The 16,419-nt window shown below is 40.6% G+C and overlaps 1 protein-coding gene across 3 annotated transcripts in view; it reads right to left on the bottom strand.

Moving 5' to 3' along the window:
* LOC111149202 (transmembrane anterior posterior transformation 1) overlaps positions 1-16,419 on the bottom strand; it is a 55,707-nt gene that overhangs the window by 38,617 nt on the left and 671 nt on the right. For 2 of the 3 annotated variants that reach the window (XM_022506147.1, XM_022506148.1), the window contains exon 2: positions 4,630-4,760. In XM_022506147.1, the coding sequence (XP_022361855.1) occupies positions 4,630-4,760 (131 nt within the window). Of the gene's footprint in view, positions 1-4,629; positions 4,761-16,419 lie in introns of those variants that run through there. The other variant, XM_022506149.1, reaches the window with a different exon arrangement.

Here is a 16,419-nt window from a genome sequence, read left to right as displayed (position 1 = left end):
AGAAACAATGAAAAGGCTTTCTGTGATATTTTGAGTAAGTTCATTGTTTTGAAAATGACTTGTGAATTATTTTTTCCAAATACTACCTCCTCTACCCCCACCCTGAACCCTCAAGAAAGCAACTCTAAGTTCCTCCCCTAGGTAAGTACAATTTCCCTTTCTGTAAAGCTTTCCATTTGCTCCTGTTTCCTCTGCTCCTCACATGCAAACTCATTCAGAGTCAAGGACTATCAACTCTCTCAAGATGTCCCAGTCCAACCACATAGTCTCTGACAAAGAAAGTCAAAGCCCAGGGAAGTTCAATGCCTTGATCGGGCTACTAGCCTATCACCTGCAGAGCTGAGAAGAAAAGTTAACATTACTGAATCTTGACCCCCAATTTCCTGTATCATGGTAAACTTTGTCCATTTCAATAACAGCAATAGTCTATGTGGAAAAATAACAACATTCTATACCCACAGCAATACTTACACCCAACAAATTTAAAGCTTAGGAAAATTTACTAGATTTTTTTTTTTAAGATTTTATTCATTTTATTTGTCAGAGAGAGAGAGAGAGAGAGAGAGAGAGAGAGAGAAGAGTGCACAAACAGGAGGAGCAGCACGCAGAAGGAGAAGCAGGTCCCTGCCAAGCAGGGAGCCCGATGTGGGACCCGATCCCAGGACTCTGGGATCATGATCTGAGCTGAAGGCAGACGCCCAACCAACTGAACCACCCAGGCGTCCCAAAATTTATTAGATTCTTAAGACAACAAAGCAGTTCCACTGAAGACTAAGAGGTTGAGTTCCATTTTTGAAAAAAAATGTATTAAATAACTCTGGTAATAACAAAATTTAAAAAAATGCCAAAAAGCAGAAAATTACAAGGTAAGGAGAAGTCAAAAATATATTTTTGTTTTAGTTCTACCTTTTATGACAAGCAGTTACATAAACATATGGAAGTAATGGAAAGGAAGGAATTTTTATAAAAGTCTTCCTAATAATCACAACCTACCCCTGACATGTATCTAGCACACTTTTTCCTTAAGAGGTAAAATAAATTAATCAATTTATTTTAATCCAAAGAAAGATTAGGCACATGGAAAGATCTTGAGCCTTTTTTGCTTCTCTTATTGCTAATCTATGTTGATCATCGCTATTTGAATTTTTCAGAAGCAGAGCTGTGAGGGGTGACTAACCCAATCACCATTCTCAATCTGTCACTTCCTTTATTGGAGAAGTATCACATCCACTGTCCTTAGTCTCCTAGGCAGCTGGGGATGCCTGTGGAACTCACTCTCGCCAATAAGACACACACAAAAGGAAGTGTGCAGGAGCACATCTGGGAAAGCTTCTAATTCTTTATAAAAGGGACACTCAAGTGGTGGCACTGTCTCCTCTTCTTTTGGGTGATAATGCAGAGGCATCGCCTGAGGTCGCAGCTGTCATCTTTCTATTAAAAGGCAACAAGCAAGAGGACTGAAAGCCAATTTACCAACGATGGCGAAATGGAAACATAAGGACACTGAGTCCAGACTGGCTTCATTAATCAGCTGGAACAAAAGTGATCTCCTTTCTCTAGACTTGTCAAAAAACTTTTCAAACCTGTTTAAGCCACTGTTAGGTAGTCTGTCACAGATGCAGGTAAAAGCATTCCTAAGAAATCCTCCCAAAGTTAGTTTGCACTGCTTAGTCTGACCACTCACAGTTACCTGGACTCGGCCTCTCCTCCCAGTGTACCTGCCCTTTCCTGTCCCTAACAGTTTCCCATCTCTGGATCTTCCTAGCACACCCCCAAGCCCTAAAAATGCGGGTGCAAAATCAACCTCCTTTACTCGTTACCTTGCAATGCATTACCTTCACAATTCTGGAGGTAAGCTCTGCACTTGCACACTGCCGAAGTGCCTGGAGTACAGATGGTACTCAAAACCGACTGAGAAAAATAAAAAATAAGTGAGTAAGTGACCTGTAGCTCTCCAAATTGGTGGGAATTTTAAAGACTACTTTGGCAAGCATTTCCTTACTATTTCCTGCAGTCTGGGATTCACACAGATGACAAAATTAGCTCTTAATAAGGGTATTGTTCCCATGGGGTGCAGGATAAATTGTTCCCATCAGGTCAAAATGCAGCACAAACACCAACATGACTGCCATGTCGGGGCAGATGGAGAAAATGGGGCCTCGACGAGAACAGGTATCGCATGAGGCTTGGAGGGAAATGGAATGCTAACTCATTTAAAGTGCCTGTGATGTAAATAAATATTTCAATAGCTTGGATGTAAATGGACAAGTCAAATTAGGCTAGGGGCCAGTGAGCACTTACAGGAATTTTCTAAGAAACTGGTGATCCTTTCCTGAGTTCACAAAGTTTCTAAATTGCTGTTGTCTGACCTAATCATATGTTCCAAGTCATGTGCCTGCTGAGATCAGGCTCTAGAGGGCCTGACAGAAAATGTCAGGGTGATAGGGTGTGCTATCTCTTTTGACCATCAGCGAATCCTTCATGAAAGACACACAGTTTACTCTAAGACAGCATGGTTACAAAGACAGAGGGAAGACAAGAGTTCTCCCCCAAAATGCCTGTGGTCAACAACCCAAGAAGGCAGAGAGTCAGAAAAGCACATCCATTGCTGGGTTAGAAAAGTCAAATTTAGCAGCAAGTGAAGCAGGAAAATTAAAAGTCTAACATTAGATCAAAGTGGGACATAGGGGAGCCATGGGAACCAGAACTCTCCCAGTCACCCCTTGCTGTACAGGGAGGCTTCAGATGACAGCTACCCCTTCTATGAGGAGACATCCTCTGGAATGCAACCTGGAGACAAGAAACCTTTCCAAATTTCTTATGTTCTCCTAGGGCAGGGCATTCCCCAAGTTGCTGAGGTGATGACTATAAAATATTTTAAAACATTTATAAAGGGCTTACCCCATAATTAACATACAGATGAAAAAACTGAGGCAAATGGAAAGAAGTGAACGGCTCAAGGCCTTGCAGCTAATAAATGGTGGAGTGGAGGTGCAAATCTGGGCAGAATGGCTTTAGAGTTCATGTCCTTGACCACTGCACTATCCTGTGTCTCCGTTTAGACTGCAGAGAAAGTGTAGTTCAGAATCCTCCACTGTACAAAGAAAACAATATAGCCCCCACACGGATCACACACAGTGAGTAACAGATCCAGGAAGAGAACCCAAGGGGGGTGTGGGTGCAGGCAGAAAGGGATTTGTGACGGAAAAAAAGAAATGCTCCCCAAGGTCAACAAAACACTCCAAAATTTTATCCCTTCACATCAGAATGAGAAGTTCAAATATGAAAAAAGTGGCAGAGGAAATACTATTATTTTCTCCAAATAATAGTATTTCCTCTAAATAATGGTATTTCCTCTGGCACTACTAGTACTGGAAATATTATTTTGAATATATAAGCAATTTACCTGTTTTGAATGCCAAGTATGTGTTTTTCCACTAAGAAAATTACACAAAAATTCTGGAATTTTTTTTACATTAGTAAACAGGTTCAGTAAAAGATACTCAGTTGACCACTCTCTTGACCTGAAAGTATAAACACTAATTATGTGTTTTATAGCATGTGCAACCTTTGTAGAAGCAAAATGCTCTTTAATCGTCAAGTTTCTCCTCCTGAAAAGGTTACATTAAAATATCATAGCATTTACCAAAAAACAACAACAAAAAAGAATACAGTGTTATACATTAGAAGTATGCTATATTCTACATCAGGGAAAGGTATTAATATATTAGGTATCATCAATCAGACAGCAAATTTACTGACATGAACATCTAGATAGCTCCCCAACTCTTGTAATAAAAGCCTGGTGAAACCCTACTCATCACATAAAGGTCTGGGAGAAACCAGGGGGAACTCACCCTGTTAGGAGATATTTACAGCTGTAATTAAACTGAAATCGAACTCTGCTTTTCTCTACATTTCACTTACTCTGAGATAGTAAGAAGAAATCGCTCTAAACTGAAAAATGCGACACCTTTCTGTACATTTTAAGCAATAAAGCTTCTGAAGTGTTGTTCTAAGAGAATAAATTAAATTTCCCTAAATAGGCCCAAAGCAAAAGCCTCTGTAATAGGAAACAGGATTAGAAAATTATTACAATTATGCATGAGCACTGTTAATTCAACTTTTCTGATGTTATACCTCTTAAATACACAAAAATAAAACCAAAGTTTTAGGACTAAATACTTCCTCTCGTACAAGAAATGCACTCTGATAATTTTCCATTTTTTTCTTTGAAAAAAAAAAAAAACTTCCTAATTGACAGCAACCTACCTCATTGGTTACTCATCCCATCAGTGGTCCCTTAATACACCATTTTTTTTTTTTAAGATTTTATTTATTTATTTGACACAGACAGAGAGGTCACAAGTAGGCAGAGAGGCAGGCAGAGAGAGAGGGAGGCAGAAGCAGGCTCCCTGCTGAGCAGAGAGCCCGATGCAGGGCTCGATCCCAGGACCTTGAAATCATGACCAGAGCCGAAGGCAGAGGCTTTAACCCATGAGCCACCCAGGTGCCCCTATTTCCAATATTTTAAAAACTCAACTCAAGCTATTGACAATTTATTTTCATATAATTAACATGTTAACATAACTTTCAAAATAATGTCTGGTAATAGGAAAAAAATAGTACCTTTTCCAATTCTCTTGGTATTCGCATACAAGTGTATACTCTTTCTCTTCTTTCTGTATACTTCGCCTCATTATGTTCAAGGAAGTACCCTCTGGTTAGTTCAGCACTGAGGAACCTCAACAATGAAAGCTCTACAGGAAAAGAAAATGACACAAAACAAAAAGAACAGTATTTATCAAGAAACTTACATGCTAGCTGGGGCTGTAGATAACACATATATAAAACAAAGCAATCTATAATTCTGTGCCGAGAACTAAACAGCTACATACAAATGATCAGCAAATGTTATTGACAAAATTGCTACTCTGTGTGGTATAAAGGGAAAATGACACAGGGATATAAAAGGAATGATTACCATGAGCCAGAATAGTTACAAAACTGTGCAAGATCCCAGTCCTGGGTCTTATAGGTGATATAGGAGCTGGACTGGTAGATATAAGAGGGAATAAAGATCAGGTATATATAAAATGGATAAATGTATATGTCTGTACCTATATATATGATTCTACATATGCTAAAAGAGAGACAAGTCACCTAAATAGGCATTGCTCAGGTCCAAAAACCAACCTGGGTGAACTATACTGATATACTTCTTTCTTCAGCCTCAGAGATCCTGCATAAGTATCTAAATAATGACAGTTCCCTAGGTGAAGGCTTACCAACAGGATAATCATCATACTAAATCATACAAAGTAGAACCTCAACAAGATCTGAAAGACTTCCCTTTCCTTGGATTTGTCCCCCTCTTTTCTCTGTTCCTCCAAAACAAATTCACCCAGAATCATCTTGTCTCAAATGAAAATAAGGCCAAAGGAGGTTGAGTACTTTCCCCTTGGCTATAACTGGAGTCTTAGGGATAAGAAGCTAAAGTTCCAACCCCTTCCAAAATGTCACACTTCCCTGAGAGCCCATCACCTAACTGACTTTTCTGGACCCCTGATTCCCATTACCTTCCTATTTTTACTCCCCAAGAGGTCAAGCCCTCTTCCAGAAGTCAGGATACCAAAGGTCTCAATTTGTCCTCTGCTCTGAGCTGGCCCTTGTAGTCCTTTTACTAAATAGTGTTGGTGTTCCCTCCAAAAAATGACCAAGAGGGAAAGTGGACTTCATTTATGAGTACTGACTCATGGAGGGCATCTTATGTGAGTGCCAGGATTTAAAGTCTGCAGGTATGGGGAAGAGTCTAGTGTCAGAAACACCCTTGAAAAGCCCTCAGGGAGACCTGGAAGGAGACTTACTACCTCCTGGTGGGCCTAAAACAGCTTACTTCCTCCAGCACTGAACAGATGGCTAGTTCTCTGAGCATCAGGCCAAATGGTCTACTCATATAGAGAGGTTATATTACACAAAAAAAAATACACACATGCGTGCATACATTTCTTTAAATTCCAGATTTGTCATCTCTCTGGAGAGTTAGTGATACCATGAGAGTTATCTAAGGATTGAAACAGACGGAGAGAAAAGCAGACTTCCACCCACTCCAGCCTCATGCTGGGCAGGCCAAATTATCAAACGCACTGAAAGCATCATGCTCTCGGTGCATTTATAGTTGAAGTCATGGACACCAGAGGTGAACTGTATTGTTTACATATTAATAGATATTCCGATTAGAAGGCCTCAGTATCACCAAATCCATACAGAGTACAATTTTTGATTGGGAAATTTCTAATATATTGTAGGCTGGCTAGATCCAGAACATGATCTGCTGTATGAAGGGGAGAAAAAGAAAGCCTTCTGAGCTGCAAACAAGAAGAGCCAAACCAATGAAAGACAAAAATCATACTCTTGCGGCACCTGGGTGGCTCAGTTGGTTAAGTGTCTGACGTCGGGTCAGGTCATGATCTCGGGATCCTGGGATGGAGCTCCACACAGAACTCCCTGCTCAGCGTGGAGTCCACCTGTCCCTCTTCCTCCCCCTCTGCCCATGTCCCTGCTTGTGTTCTCTCTTTCGCAAATAAATAAAACTTTTTAAAAAACGTATATATATATACACACACACTCTTACTCAGTTTAGTCTTCTAATTAGAAAGCAAAGGGTGTGTGTGTGTGTGTGTGTGTGTGTAAGATTTTGTTTATTTACATGAGCCAGAGCATGAGTGCGTTGAGCACAGAGGCAAAGGGAGAAGCAGACTCCCCGCTGAGCAGGGAGCCCAGTATGGGGCTCCATCCCAGGACCCTGGGATCATGACCAGAGTCAAAGGCAGAAGCTTAACTGACTGAGCCACATAGGTACCCCAGAAAGCAAAGGAAGTTCTGATTAGCTGATATATATCAATATAGATATCATAAATATCAATCCTTTCATGTAAAACTTAAGAAGTAGCAGGTGTCTCTGAAGGCAGGAGAGACTTCTTACTTACATACTCACACTACTTTTCACTGACTGACTTACACTACTTCTCACCGACACCAGCGAGCCCCAAAGGTCACTTCACCATGATTCCTGTTCCACCCTCCATCACAGGCACTCCTCTAACTGCCCGACTTTTCAGACCTGGGTGTCTTTGGCAGCTCCTCCACCTCCACTGGACCTGTAAGTGTTTGCCGGTTTGGTGTTCCAGTCACTGTGTCCTAACAAAGCACCAGTTACAGTGAAACACCGGCCATCCCTGAAAGCTGTTATTTGCTGGTGTGTCCTCTTCTTTTTCTTATTCTCCTTGGACAGTCTAAGGTTAAAGCCATCATCTGAACCCTGAAGTTACCATATCTGATCCTGGGAACCTGGACCCATATTTCCAGCTGCCTCCTGGGCAACTCCACCTGGCCCCCTACCCCTACCTTGAATTAGCAAACGGAGCTCAGGATCTTCACCCACAATCTACCCTCTGCAGCCCTGACTTTAGCATGTGCACCACCAGTGACACAGCTCTATGTTAGAAGCTTGGGGCTACCCTCCTCCTCTCACGAAGCCCCACTGACTTGTTGTCTGTGACATTTATTCACTTACCCCCTCTCTGTATGTCACCCTAGTTTGGTCCTTCTCACCCCCCTCTAGTTCCCACCTAAGCTTCCTGACTCATGCCCTTTTTTCCAGTCTTTCCTCCTTTCAGTCCTAACCCTGCCAGGCAGCCAGAACCAACATGCTCACAGACCAGCTGCAGGTCCCCTTGAATGCTTTCTGCCACCTGCAGGCCAGACCCTACACCGTCCTGGTGGTGACACCAGATCCCTTACAACTTGGCCCCTGGCTATGTTTTCAGTCATGCCTCACACCTGCCTCTGCTGAATCTTAAGGTCACAATTCTCTAGTTACACTACTTTACATTTCTTGCAAACAGGACAGTTGGGTGACACGGTTCATTGGCCCAAAAATTTCCTTCCAGTTTCCCTTAGGAGACCACACACAGGTGCCTGCTCTGTGAAGCTATCCCACGGTCTTCGGGACAGAATGCAGCCTCTCCCCACTCGGTTGGCATAGTGTCTACCTATTCTGGCACTTCTACCCACCACACTTTTTTGGGCCTGGTTTTGTCCTTTACTTTGCATCCTCAGGGTACAGCACGTCATACGTGTTCAACAAACGCTTGCTAAAAGACTATATGGATCAGAGAAGGAGGAAAAAGTCACAGAGAGGAGAGCAGCAGAGGGAACAAAAACAGGATCAGAAATCAGAAGTGGCAAAAGCAGAGAGAACATCAGATTCTTGAGAAAACAGCCTGTGACTGAGACTGGGAGTGAGTAGCAAAAGAGTGACAAACTATGGCGCCTCAATGGATGCAGCTCCCCCTGAAGATAAGGAGCCTCTAGGCTGTGTGTATGTCTAAGTGACTGTAAAGGGTCACGCAACAGATATCTGAACGTCCACACTAAAAGCACGGGGTGGGGGGGTGCCATGCTGACAGGCACAGCCAGTGAGTGCCCTGGGGTATGGGACAAGGATGCTGGCGTTATCCACAGTAAGGGCAGGGAGGGAAGCTAGGCAGCCTGCTAGTATGTCAACTGTGTTAAGGAAATACAGAAACAGGTTTTCATAGAATTTTAAATTTAAGGCAGCGAATTAAATCAAAAGATTGAGACAGCTATACCCTGTTTACTTAGAAATTATCCTTCACAGTGGCATCTTCCCTGATGACGCAGTTGACTGAGTTTTACCATAATAAGAGTTTTGTTATGATCCATCAGAAAAGCAGGGATTAGTAATCAGAAGAATGGGGTTCTGGCATCCTCTCTATCACACGTGAGTCCTGTGATCCTGCTCAAGTCATAGATCTCAGTTTCATGGGAGAGAAAACTGAGGCTTGGAGCAGTTTTAAAAAGCTGCCCAGGGTCCACGCAGGATGGCCAAGGGAGAGGATATGTATGAAAGCACAAGACAACTGCAAAGCAGGACACAAGGTCTTAACTCCTTACTAGTAATTTCAGAGGATCTGAGGTATTAATTCTACTTTGAGGGTTCCCTAGTGTTTACTGATGCTGCTTCTGCAATTCTGTTTTCATAAATAAACAGTAATGTGGCAAAATAAGTATAATCAACAAACTATCCAACCTAATAACTAATTTTCTGTAAATAAGTCATATAATACAAACCTACAAAAGTTTCTTAACTATAATACAAATATAGAACGTGGTATGTGAAGACTCTATTTCTAGAAATGCAAGAATTTTAGTTATAAACATCCACTTAAATTCCACAATGGAAAATTTAAAAGTATGCACTTAAAAAATCAAAATGATAAAGACATGCTTTTTGTGCACAGCTCTCATAACTATGAGGCATATTCTACTGTTAGGTCTACTTTGCAGATGAAAAAACCAAGGGACAGAGAGGTTAAGGAGGTTGCCAAGGTCACACAGGAAGAAAGCAGTAGAGCCATGATTCAAAATCAAGCAGTCTATCCTCAAAGCACTGGATCTGGCACTGGATTATTTTTTCAATTAAATTTAAGTTAGTTAACATATATTGTATTATTGGTCTCAGGGCCAGAATTTAGTGATTCATCAGTTGCATATAAAACCCAGTGCTAATTACATCACTTGTCCTCCTTACTGCCTATCACCCAATTACCCCATCCTCCCACCCACCTCCCCTCCAGCAACCCTGTTTGTTTCCTAGAGTTAAGAGTCTCTTATGGTTTGCCTCTCTCTCTTGTTTTTATCTTATTTTATTTTTCCTTCCCTTCCCCTGTGTTCACCTGTTTTGCTTCTTAAGTTCCACATATGAGTGAAATCATATGGTATTTGTCTATCTCTGATTCATTTCAATTAGCATAATACCCTCTAGTTTCATCCACATCATGGCAAATGGCAAGATTTTGCTCTTTTTGGTGGCTGAGCAATATTCCATCTCTCTCTCTCTCATATTCTCTCTCTCTCACACACACCTTTATCTATTCATCTGTCAATGGACATCTGGGCTCCTTCCACACTTTGGCTATTGTGGACACTGCTGCTATAAACACTGGGGTGCACGTGGCACTAGATTATTTTGCCTATCATTGTCTCAACTGCTTTTGTAAACAGGTCACTATGTACTTTCTAGAAAACTAGGATCACCACCACCCCCTATCCTCCTCTTTCTGTATTTCACATATAGCACCCTGGGTTTACTTCTATGAAGTTAACATTGTTAACTGGTTGGCTCCCGTACCAGCTGTTTGAAAGCAGGCCCCACAAATTCTGATCTTCACAATGTCCAGCCCCCAATGAGGCCTGAATCTGAGAGAAGTGCCTGCATACAATTAACACCATACTGATGGGCTAGGGAATGGGTTTTTTTAAAGATACATTAAAGCAATATTAACGAAAGAACCAAGCTTCAGGGACAAAGTATTTCGGAAACTTTATCTTACCTTCTCCCCCACTCCTGTAAAACTGGCCCCGCTTAAAGGATTAGGATACTTCCACTTTATTCCAAGAGACAACTTAAAAAGTTCTTGCACATAGTACCTCATAAAATTCTCACAATTCTGAGAGCTAAAGAAAGCAGATAATGGCGTTCATATTTTACAAATGAAGAAACTGAGGATCGTGGAGGTTAAGACACTTGTCCAAAGTCACTGAAAGGTCAAGATGCAAATTGGGAACAGAATCTGGATCTCTGACCTCCAAGTCCAGAGTGCTTTCTCCCCTACACCATAATTAGTATGCATCTACCCAACAATCACACAAGAGGAGATAACCTAGCCCTAATCTGACTTCAGCAGACCAGAAAGAACCCTTTGACTCAGACTGAAGGTGAAGGGGCTTACATTGCCCTGCAGCCTGAGCTAGTAAGTTAGCCTTGCTGCTCTGTCGGCTGCTCCCACCTTCCCCAGCCACAGATACACTTTGTAGGATGCTATTTAATCTTCTGTTCCGAAGTATAGCTGTGGTTCACTGTTTTTGTTCTTGCTGTTTTAGACATTGTTCTCTAACATTCTACAGGTTTGTCTGAACTTACTTGTCCTGTGATATTTGGGTATAGCTGCCTGGCTAATTACCTAAGAAGGATATATTGTTCTTTCACCTGTGGATGCCACCCCTCAAGCATTCTGCTAAGTCCACTTCAACTTCTTCCATACTGTGGTGGAATTTTATTCCTTCTTCGTAAAAGTGGCTCTCAATTGTTATGCCAAACATCTGTCCTTATATATTAAAAGCAGACTATTTTCCAAATAAAATAATCCAAATGTTTATTTTCCAAACACTGACTTAACTTTTCAGATGTCAACCAATTTTAGCTCATTTATCTAGTTCTTACCAAGAAGAAATGTCAGCGTGTCTTTTAAAAATATTTATAACACAAACAAGTGCTTCTACATTAGAAGAACTAAGTTTTGCCACTTGTGAATATTTCACATAAGGAAAATAATACCAATCATACATCCAAATCAGTTCCTCCAGAGTATTTTTAATCGATATTCATCTTTTACTGCAGAAATGCTCTGTGTTCCGGTATCTTAAATTGAGAAAAGTACAGTATAAATTGCTTCCTTCTCATCCTTAAAAGGAGATTATGTTTAACTATCTTCTGGGATAGTTTGGTTTAGAAATAAGAAGCCAGGATATAAAAGTATTAATTAAAAGTAATGAGTAACCATAAATATGTTTAAATGTTAAGTAATATGTCTAAATATATCTTTCTTAAGATAGCACTGATCATTAAAAAATTGGAAAGTAATACTGGTTAACTGCTGGGAAAATATTATAAAACATGTAACTCTCCAGTCTTAAGTAATGTAAAATGGTAATAAACTTTACTAACGTTATGTAAAAATATTACATATAAGTTTGTTACACAAACATAGAGGTACATCTCTGTACAAGGCAAATTAGAAATCAATACAATAGTGATTCTATCTTCCTAAGTCAAATAATGGTAAAGGTACCACTCAAGGTTTTAACACCCTCAAAATGCTTCTAAATAGTCTCATGTAGGTAGGTAGAATATTCATGAATTTATACATTTATAGATGGGAAACAGGGACACAAGGAGTAGCCACTCTTTCAAAGGTCGCAAGGTTACAGGGTTAAGGACTAAAAATGGGATCAGAATGTCAATAATCTAACAGTCAATGCTATAGTCTTTCCAAAGACCTGTTTCACCCAAGCATTCTTCAAACTGGGCCGCAAAAGAGCAGCCAGGGATGAATTTTGGAGGGTAAACTAGGATGAAGTTAAACATTTTAAAAAGCCAAAATACTGCCCGGTCAAAGACCAAAATGAATAACTTCACCGCTTGTTTAATTTACATGTACTAGTTAAATAAAGCAAGTGAGAGTTTTAAGAGCAGAGCAATAGTGTGTCAAAGAGAAGGTAGTTTTACCTTACCTATATCAGGGTTGTGGTTACTCCAAGTAACTTCCCAGTCAGTTTTACAGTTGTTACTTCCCATTGTAAGTGAGAAATTAATTGACTAGAGTATAATTTCAGAATAGCAGCCTTTAATCATCCATAGGGTAAGTTTGGGGCCACAGGGCTAACCATGTAACATATTCTTTTTTTTTTTTTTTATATTTTATTTATTTATTTGACAGACAGAGATCACAAGTAGGCAGAGAGGCAGGCAGAGAGAGAGGAGGAAGCAGGCTCCCCACTGAGCAGAGAGCCCGACACGGGGCTCGATCCCAGGACCCCGGGATCATGACCTGGGCCGAAGGCAGAGGCTTCAACCCACTGAGCCACCCCGGCGCCCCACCATGTAACATATTCTATGTAGGATAAGGACCAATTAAATGAAAAAGTATTCTAATAAAAATAAATTAATTGTAGTAAGAACTTAAAACTTCAATTACACAAAAAATAGGGTGTAGACAATATGAACAGTTAAAACCTTTGTCCCGCTCGAAGTGTTGTGGGAACTATAAAAAGGAGCTCAGTTGGCTTTTTGGGGTTTAGGCTTTCCTCTTGCCTCTGCTCATTCCCTCATAGAGGTAAAGCAAGACGTCTAAAATGGGTAAAGAAAGAGAAAAGCAGCAAAAGAGATGGATAACAAGTGTAAGCTCTAGAAGTGGAGAGTCACCATTTAAACAAAAGGAAAAGCACAGGCCCCACAGCACTGATGAAATCAGACACAACACTGTTCACCCACAACCTTACTTTAAGCTCTTTTGTTTCACAAGCAACACCTATCCCTATGCATATTCCAACATCTACATATAGGTATTGTTTTATCCTCACTGGTAGGTACGATGCTTATTTTACACCAATTCTTCTACTGTTAAGTCTTCACGGGTACTAGAGTCAACTTAGGTACTCAGATACTGAACCATTTAGTAGTGGAGTCACAACAGAGCCAAAGGAATTAGGCAAGTGGTCTAAGCAAGCACAGAGTCTAAGAGCAATTTAACAACCAAACCAAGCCAAGAACAGATTGCCTAATTCTTAGTTCAAAGTTGACCTGCTAGATGTAGATTCCTAAATGGGAACATGGTAATACAGGAACTCTCCCCCTTAGAACTTTTATAGATAAGTAGAGTGGGGAACGAGTACAAAACTATGGTAATACATACTTATGATCTGCGCTCACGTCAAAAAGGACAATAGAAGTTGGTAGTATTTTTTTTTTAAAAGATTTTATTTATTTATTTGAGAGAGGGAAAGAACGAGTGAGAGAGAGAGCATGAGAGGGGAGAAGGTCAGATGGAGAAGCAGACTCCCCGTGGAGCTGGGAGCCCGATGCGGAACTCGATCCTGGGACTCCGGGATCATGACCTGAGCCAAAAGCAGTTGCTTAACCAACTGAGCCACTCAGGCACCCTATTTTTTTTTTTTTTAAAGATTTTATGGTAGTATTTTTAAAAGTAGTAACAAAAGAAGATAGAAGAGATGGATCTGTAGTTCTGCACTCTACCCAAAGTCCAAGAACACTGACCACATAAGGCAACAGTGGAATATACAACGAACGCTCTGACAGACAGGAAGAGAACAGGTATGATGAGTGGTGTATCCGTTCGCACTATGTCAAGGTGTAAGTACTTGTACCACAGTTTCAACCCACCGCCAGGCTACATGTAAGTCAAAGTCAGAGTTTAGAGAAGCAAGTGATTCAAAGAGTTTGAAATGAGAAACAAAACGAAAGCTTACACTTGATGTAGATACACGTACATGGTATATGTAATGGCTCATACCCAAATGAATATTTATATGTATCTTCTAAACATATAAATGGACAAAAATAAGTATAAAAAATATTAACCTCAAATACTATGTTTTGAATTATTTTACTTAGATGGGGAAAGTGTGGAGAAGCACCTGGTTTGTATATTCATTCATGGAATCCTAGGTTGTCGGGACAGGCCAACAAACATCTATAAGACCCCTAAATTCCTCGGGAGAAAGGATAACAGGACTTTTGAACTAACTGATGGTTAGGTCACCAAGATGCTAAGATTATGACTTTCAAAGGGAAAAACAAAGGTTGCCCTAAACTGGAGAGGAGGACTAAAGTATCAGAGGTGGCACGAGAATTAAAAAAATGTACAGGTATGTATGGTGATGATGGTAGCCACACTTTGGTGAGCATAGCATAACCTAGAGATGTTGAATCACTCTGCTGTACACCTGAAACTAATGCAACACTGTGTGTCAACTACACACACACACACACACACACACACACACACACATATACACACAAAGAATTTTTTTAATGGACAATTAATACCTTAAGTATAAGCACAGAGCCTTGGAAGACATTTGATTCAGGGAGAAATGCTTCCCACATAACACTAGGTGGTGCCACTTAAAGGCCCTCCTGCCCAGGCCAGCCCCTAGGGAACAGTTTTCTAAACTCTGCTCTAGGGAGGAGGAAAAGGTTACAGAGCCGTAGAAAGGGGAAATGCTAGAACAGCAAGGTGAAGCAGAGCCGCTTAGCAGCTTGCGTGTTTAAGAATGGCTGAAAGAGTTCTAATCTCCAACCAATGTGGCATCAGAGTTAGAGGGTGGATACCAGCAGGGGCAAGAGCTTTGTGACTAGCAGACATACCTGGGGCCCACATGGTACAACACTGGCTGGTGACCCCCGCTGAAATATTCCTGGGATTCTTACCTAAGTCTTGATACCCAAGAGCTGCCATGGTCATCTCTCCTCACACAAGACTGATGGAATTAGGGAAACACTGAGAGCCACCCCAACAACTAAAGCTGGAAGTGTCTCCCAGATAAAGACTTTCTGCAACTAGGTTAAAAGTCCAACTTCCAACAGGTTAAGTAAACCATGCTCACAAACTCATGTTCAAGAAGAATGCGTGCGTGGTGTGAAGTCTGAGGAGGTCCATGGTACCAGATACTCAGACCCATCTCGGGAAGGGCCGGGCAAGGGGTGCTGGGGTTATTCCAAAAACCTAACATTTGTGCTCATCAAAAGGCTCCTGACTACTTCATTTTCTGTGTATGCAAACAACAACCAAAAAGGCTTTTATAATATTGGCTTTCCTGAAACTCAGAAATATTTTAAAGCCATTGTAGTGAAACCTGGCCACCCTTGTTTCCATTTGCATCAGAGTGTCTTTAAGGTTGAAGTCTAAGTCAGTAAACAGTCGGCTGAGAGATTTAATACTGTCTTACTTAGATCCTGCCAGTTAAAAAAGTAAATACTCTTGAAAGCAAGTATTTAACTGACAAGTAAACCAAACAGAGTTGAGCATTTTTAAGTGGTTAATTGAAACAGACTGAACAAGGCACAGACTGTACTTAATTTTTCAGAGATACAGACCTCTTCAAAATCTAACCTGTGTCTATTTCTGAGAATTAGCAAGTCACAGGATCTCACATGATCAACCTTCTGGTGTTTAGGTACTCCTACATTTTCAATATTCAAGTACAATCAATGATACTGTAAACCTTAGGAGTTAACGTTCATTTGCAGGAACTGAAGGAAATAACAGCTAGTGGAGCCCCTACTGCCCACCAGAAGCAATTTTGGGGGAAGAAATTTAATGGAGTTATAGCTCAGCTGCCGTTTAAAACAGAATTACATAAAAATGTAAATGTGATCACTATACTCAATGAAACATGTATTTCAAAATCTTTTTAAGCCTAATATACAACTACAGTACGAATACAAATGCAACCTAAATTTTTAAAAGGGGATCCCCACATGTAAAAAAATAATATTCTAACAACATGCTTAAAATTGGTCGTTGAGAGTAGGATTCACAAAGGCATCTTTTCCTATACAACCGTTTTTTATTTATTTATTTTTTTCTTTTTTTAAGAGGCTTACGTTTCCGTTTAGGAAAAGTTCACAGGTAACGTTTTGAAGTGATGTTTCTACGTGTTTCTGTTCTGGGCAAAGTACTGAACTTCACGGTCATTAGCACATTGATAGCTGCGGCTGAGGAACATATATTTGGAGGGCAAGTTAACAGG

The sequence above is a fragment of the Enhydra lutris genome, unplaced genomic scaffold (assembly GCF_002288905.1).
Source record: "Enhydra lutris kenyoni isolate GAN:26980312 unplaced genomic scaffold, ASM228890v2 scaffoldscaffold21, whole genome shotgun sequence".
NCBI lineage: Eukaryota > Metazoa > Chordata > Mammalia > Carnivora > Mustelidae > Enhydra > Enhydra lutris.
This window is presented reverse-complemented; position numbering and strand designations above follow the sequence as displayed.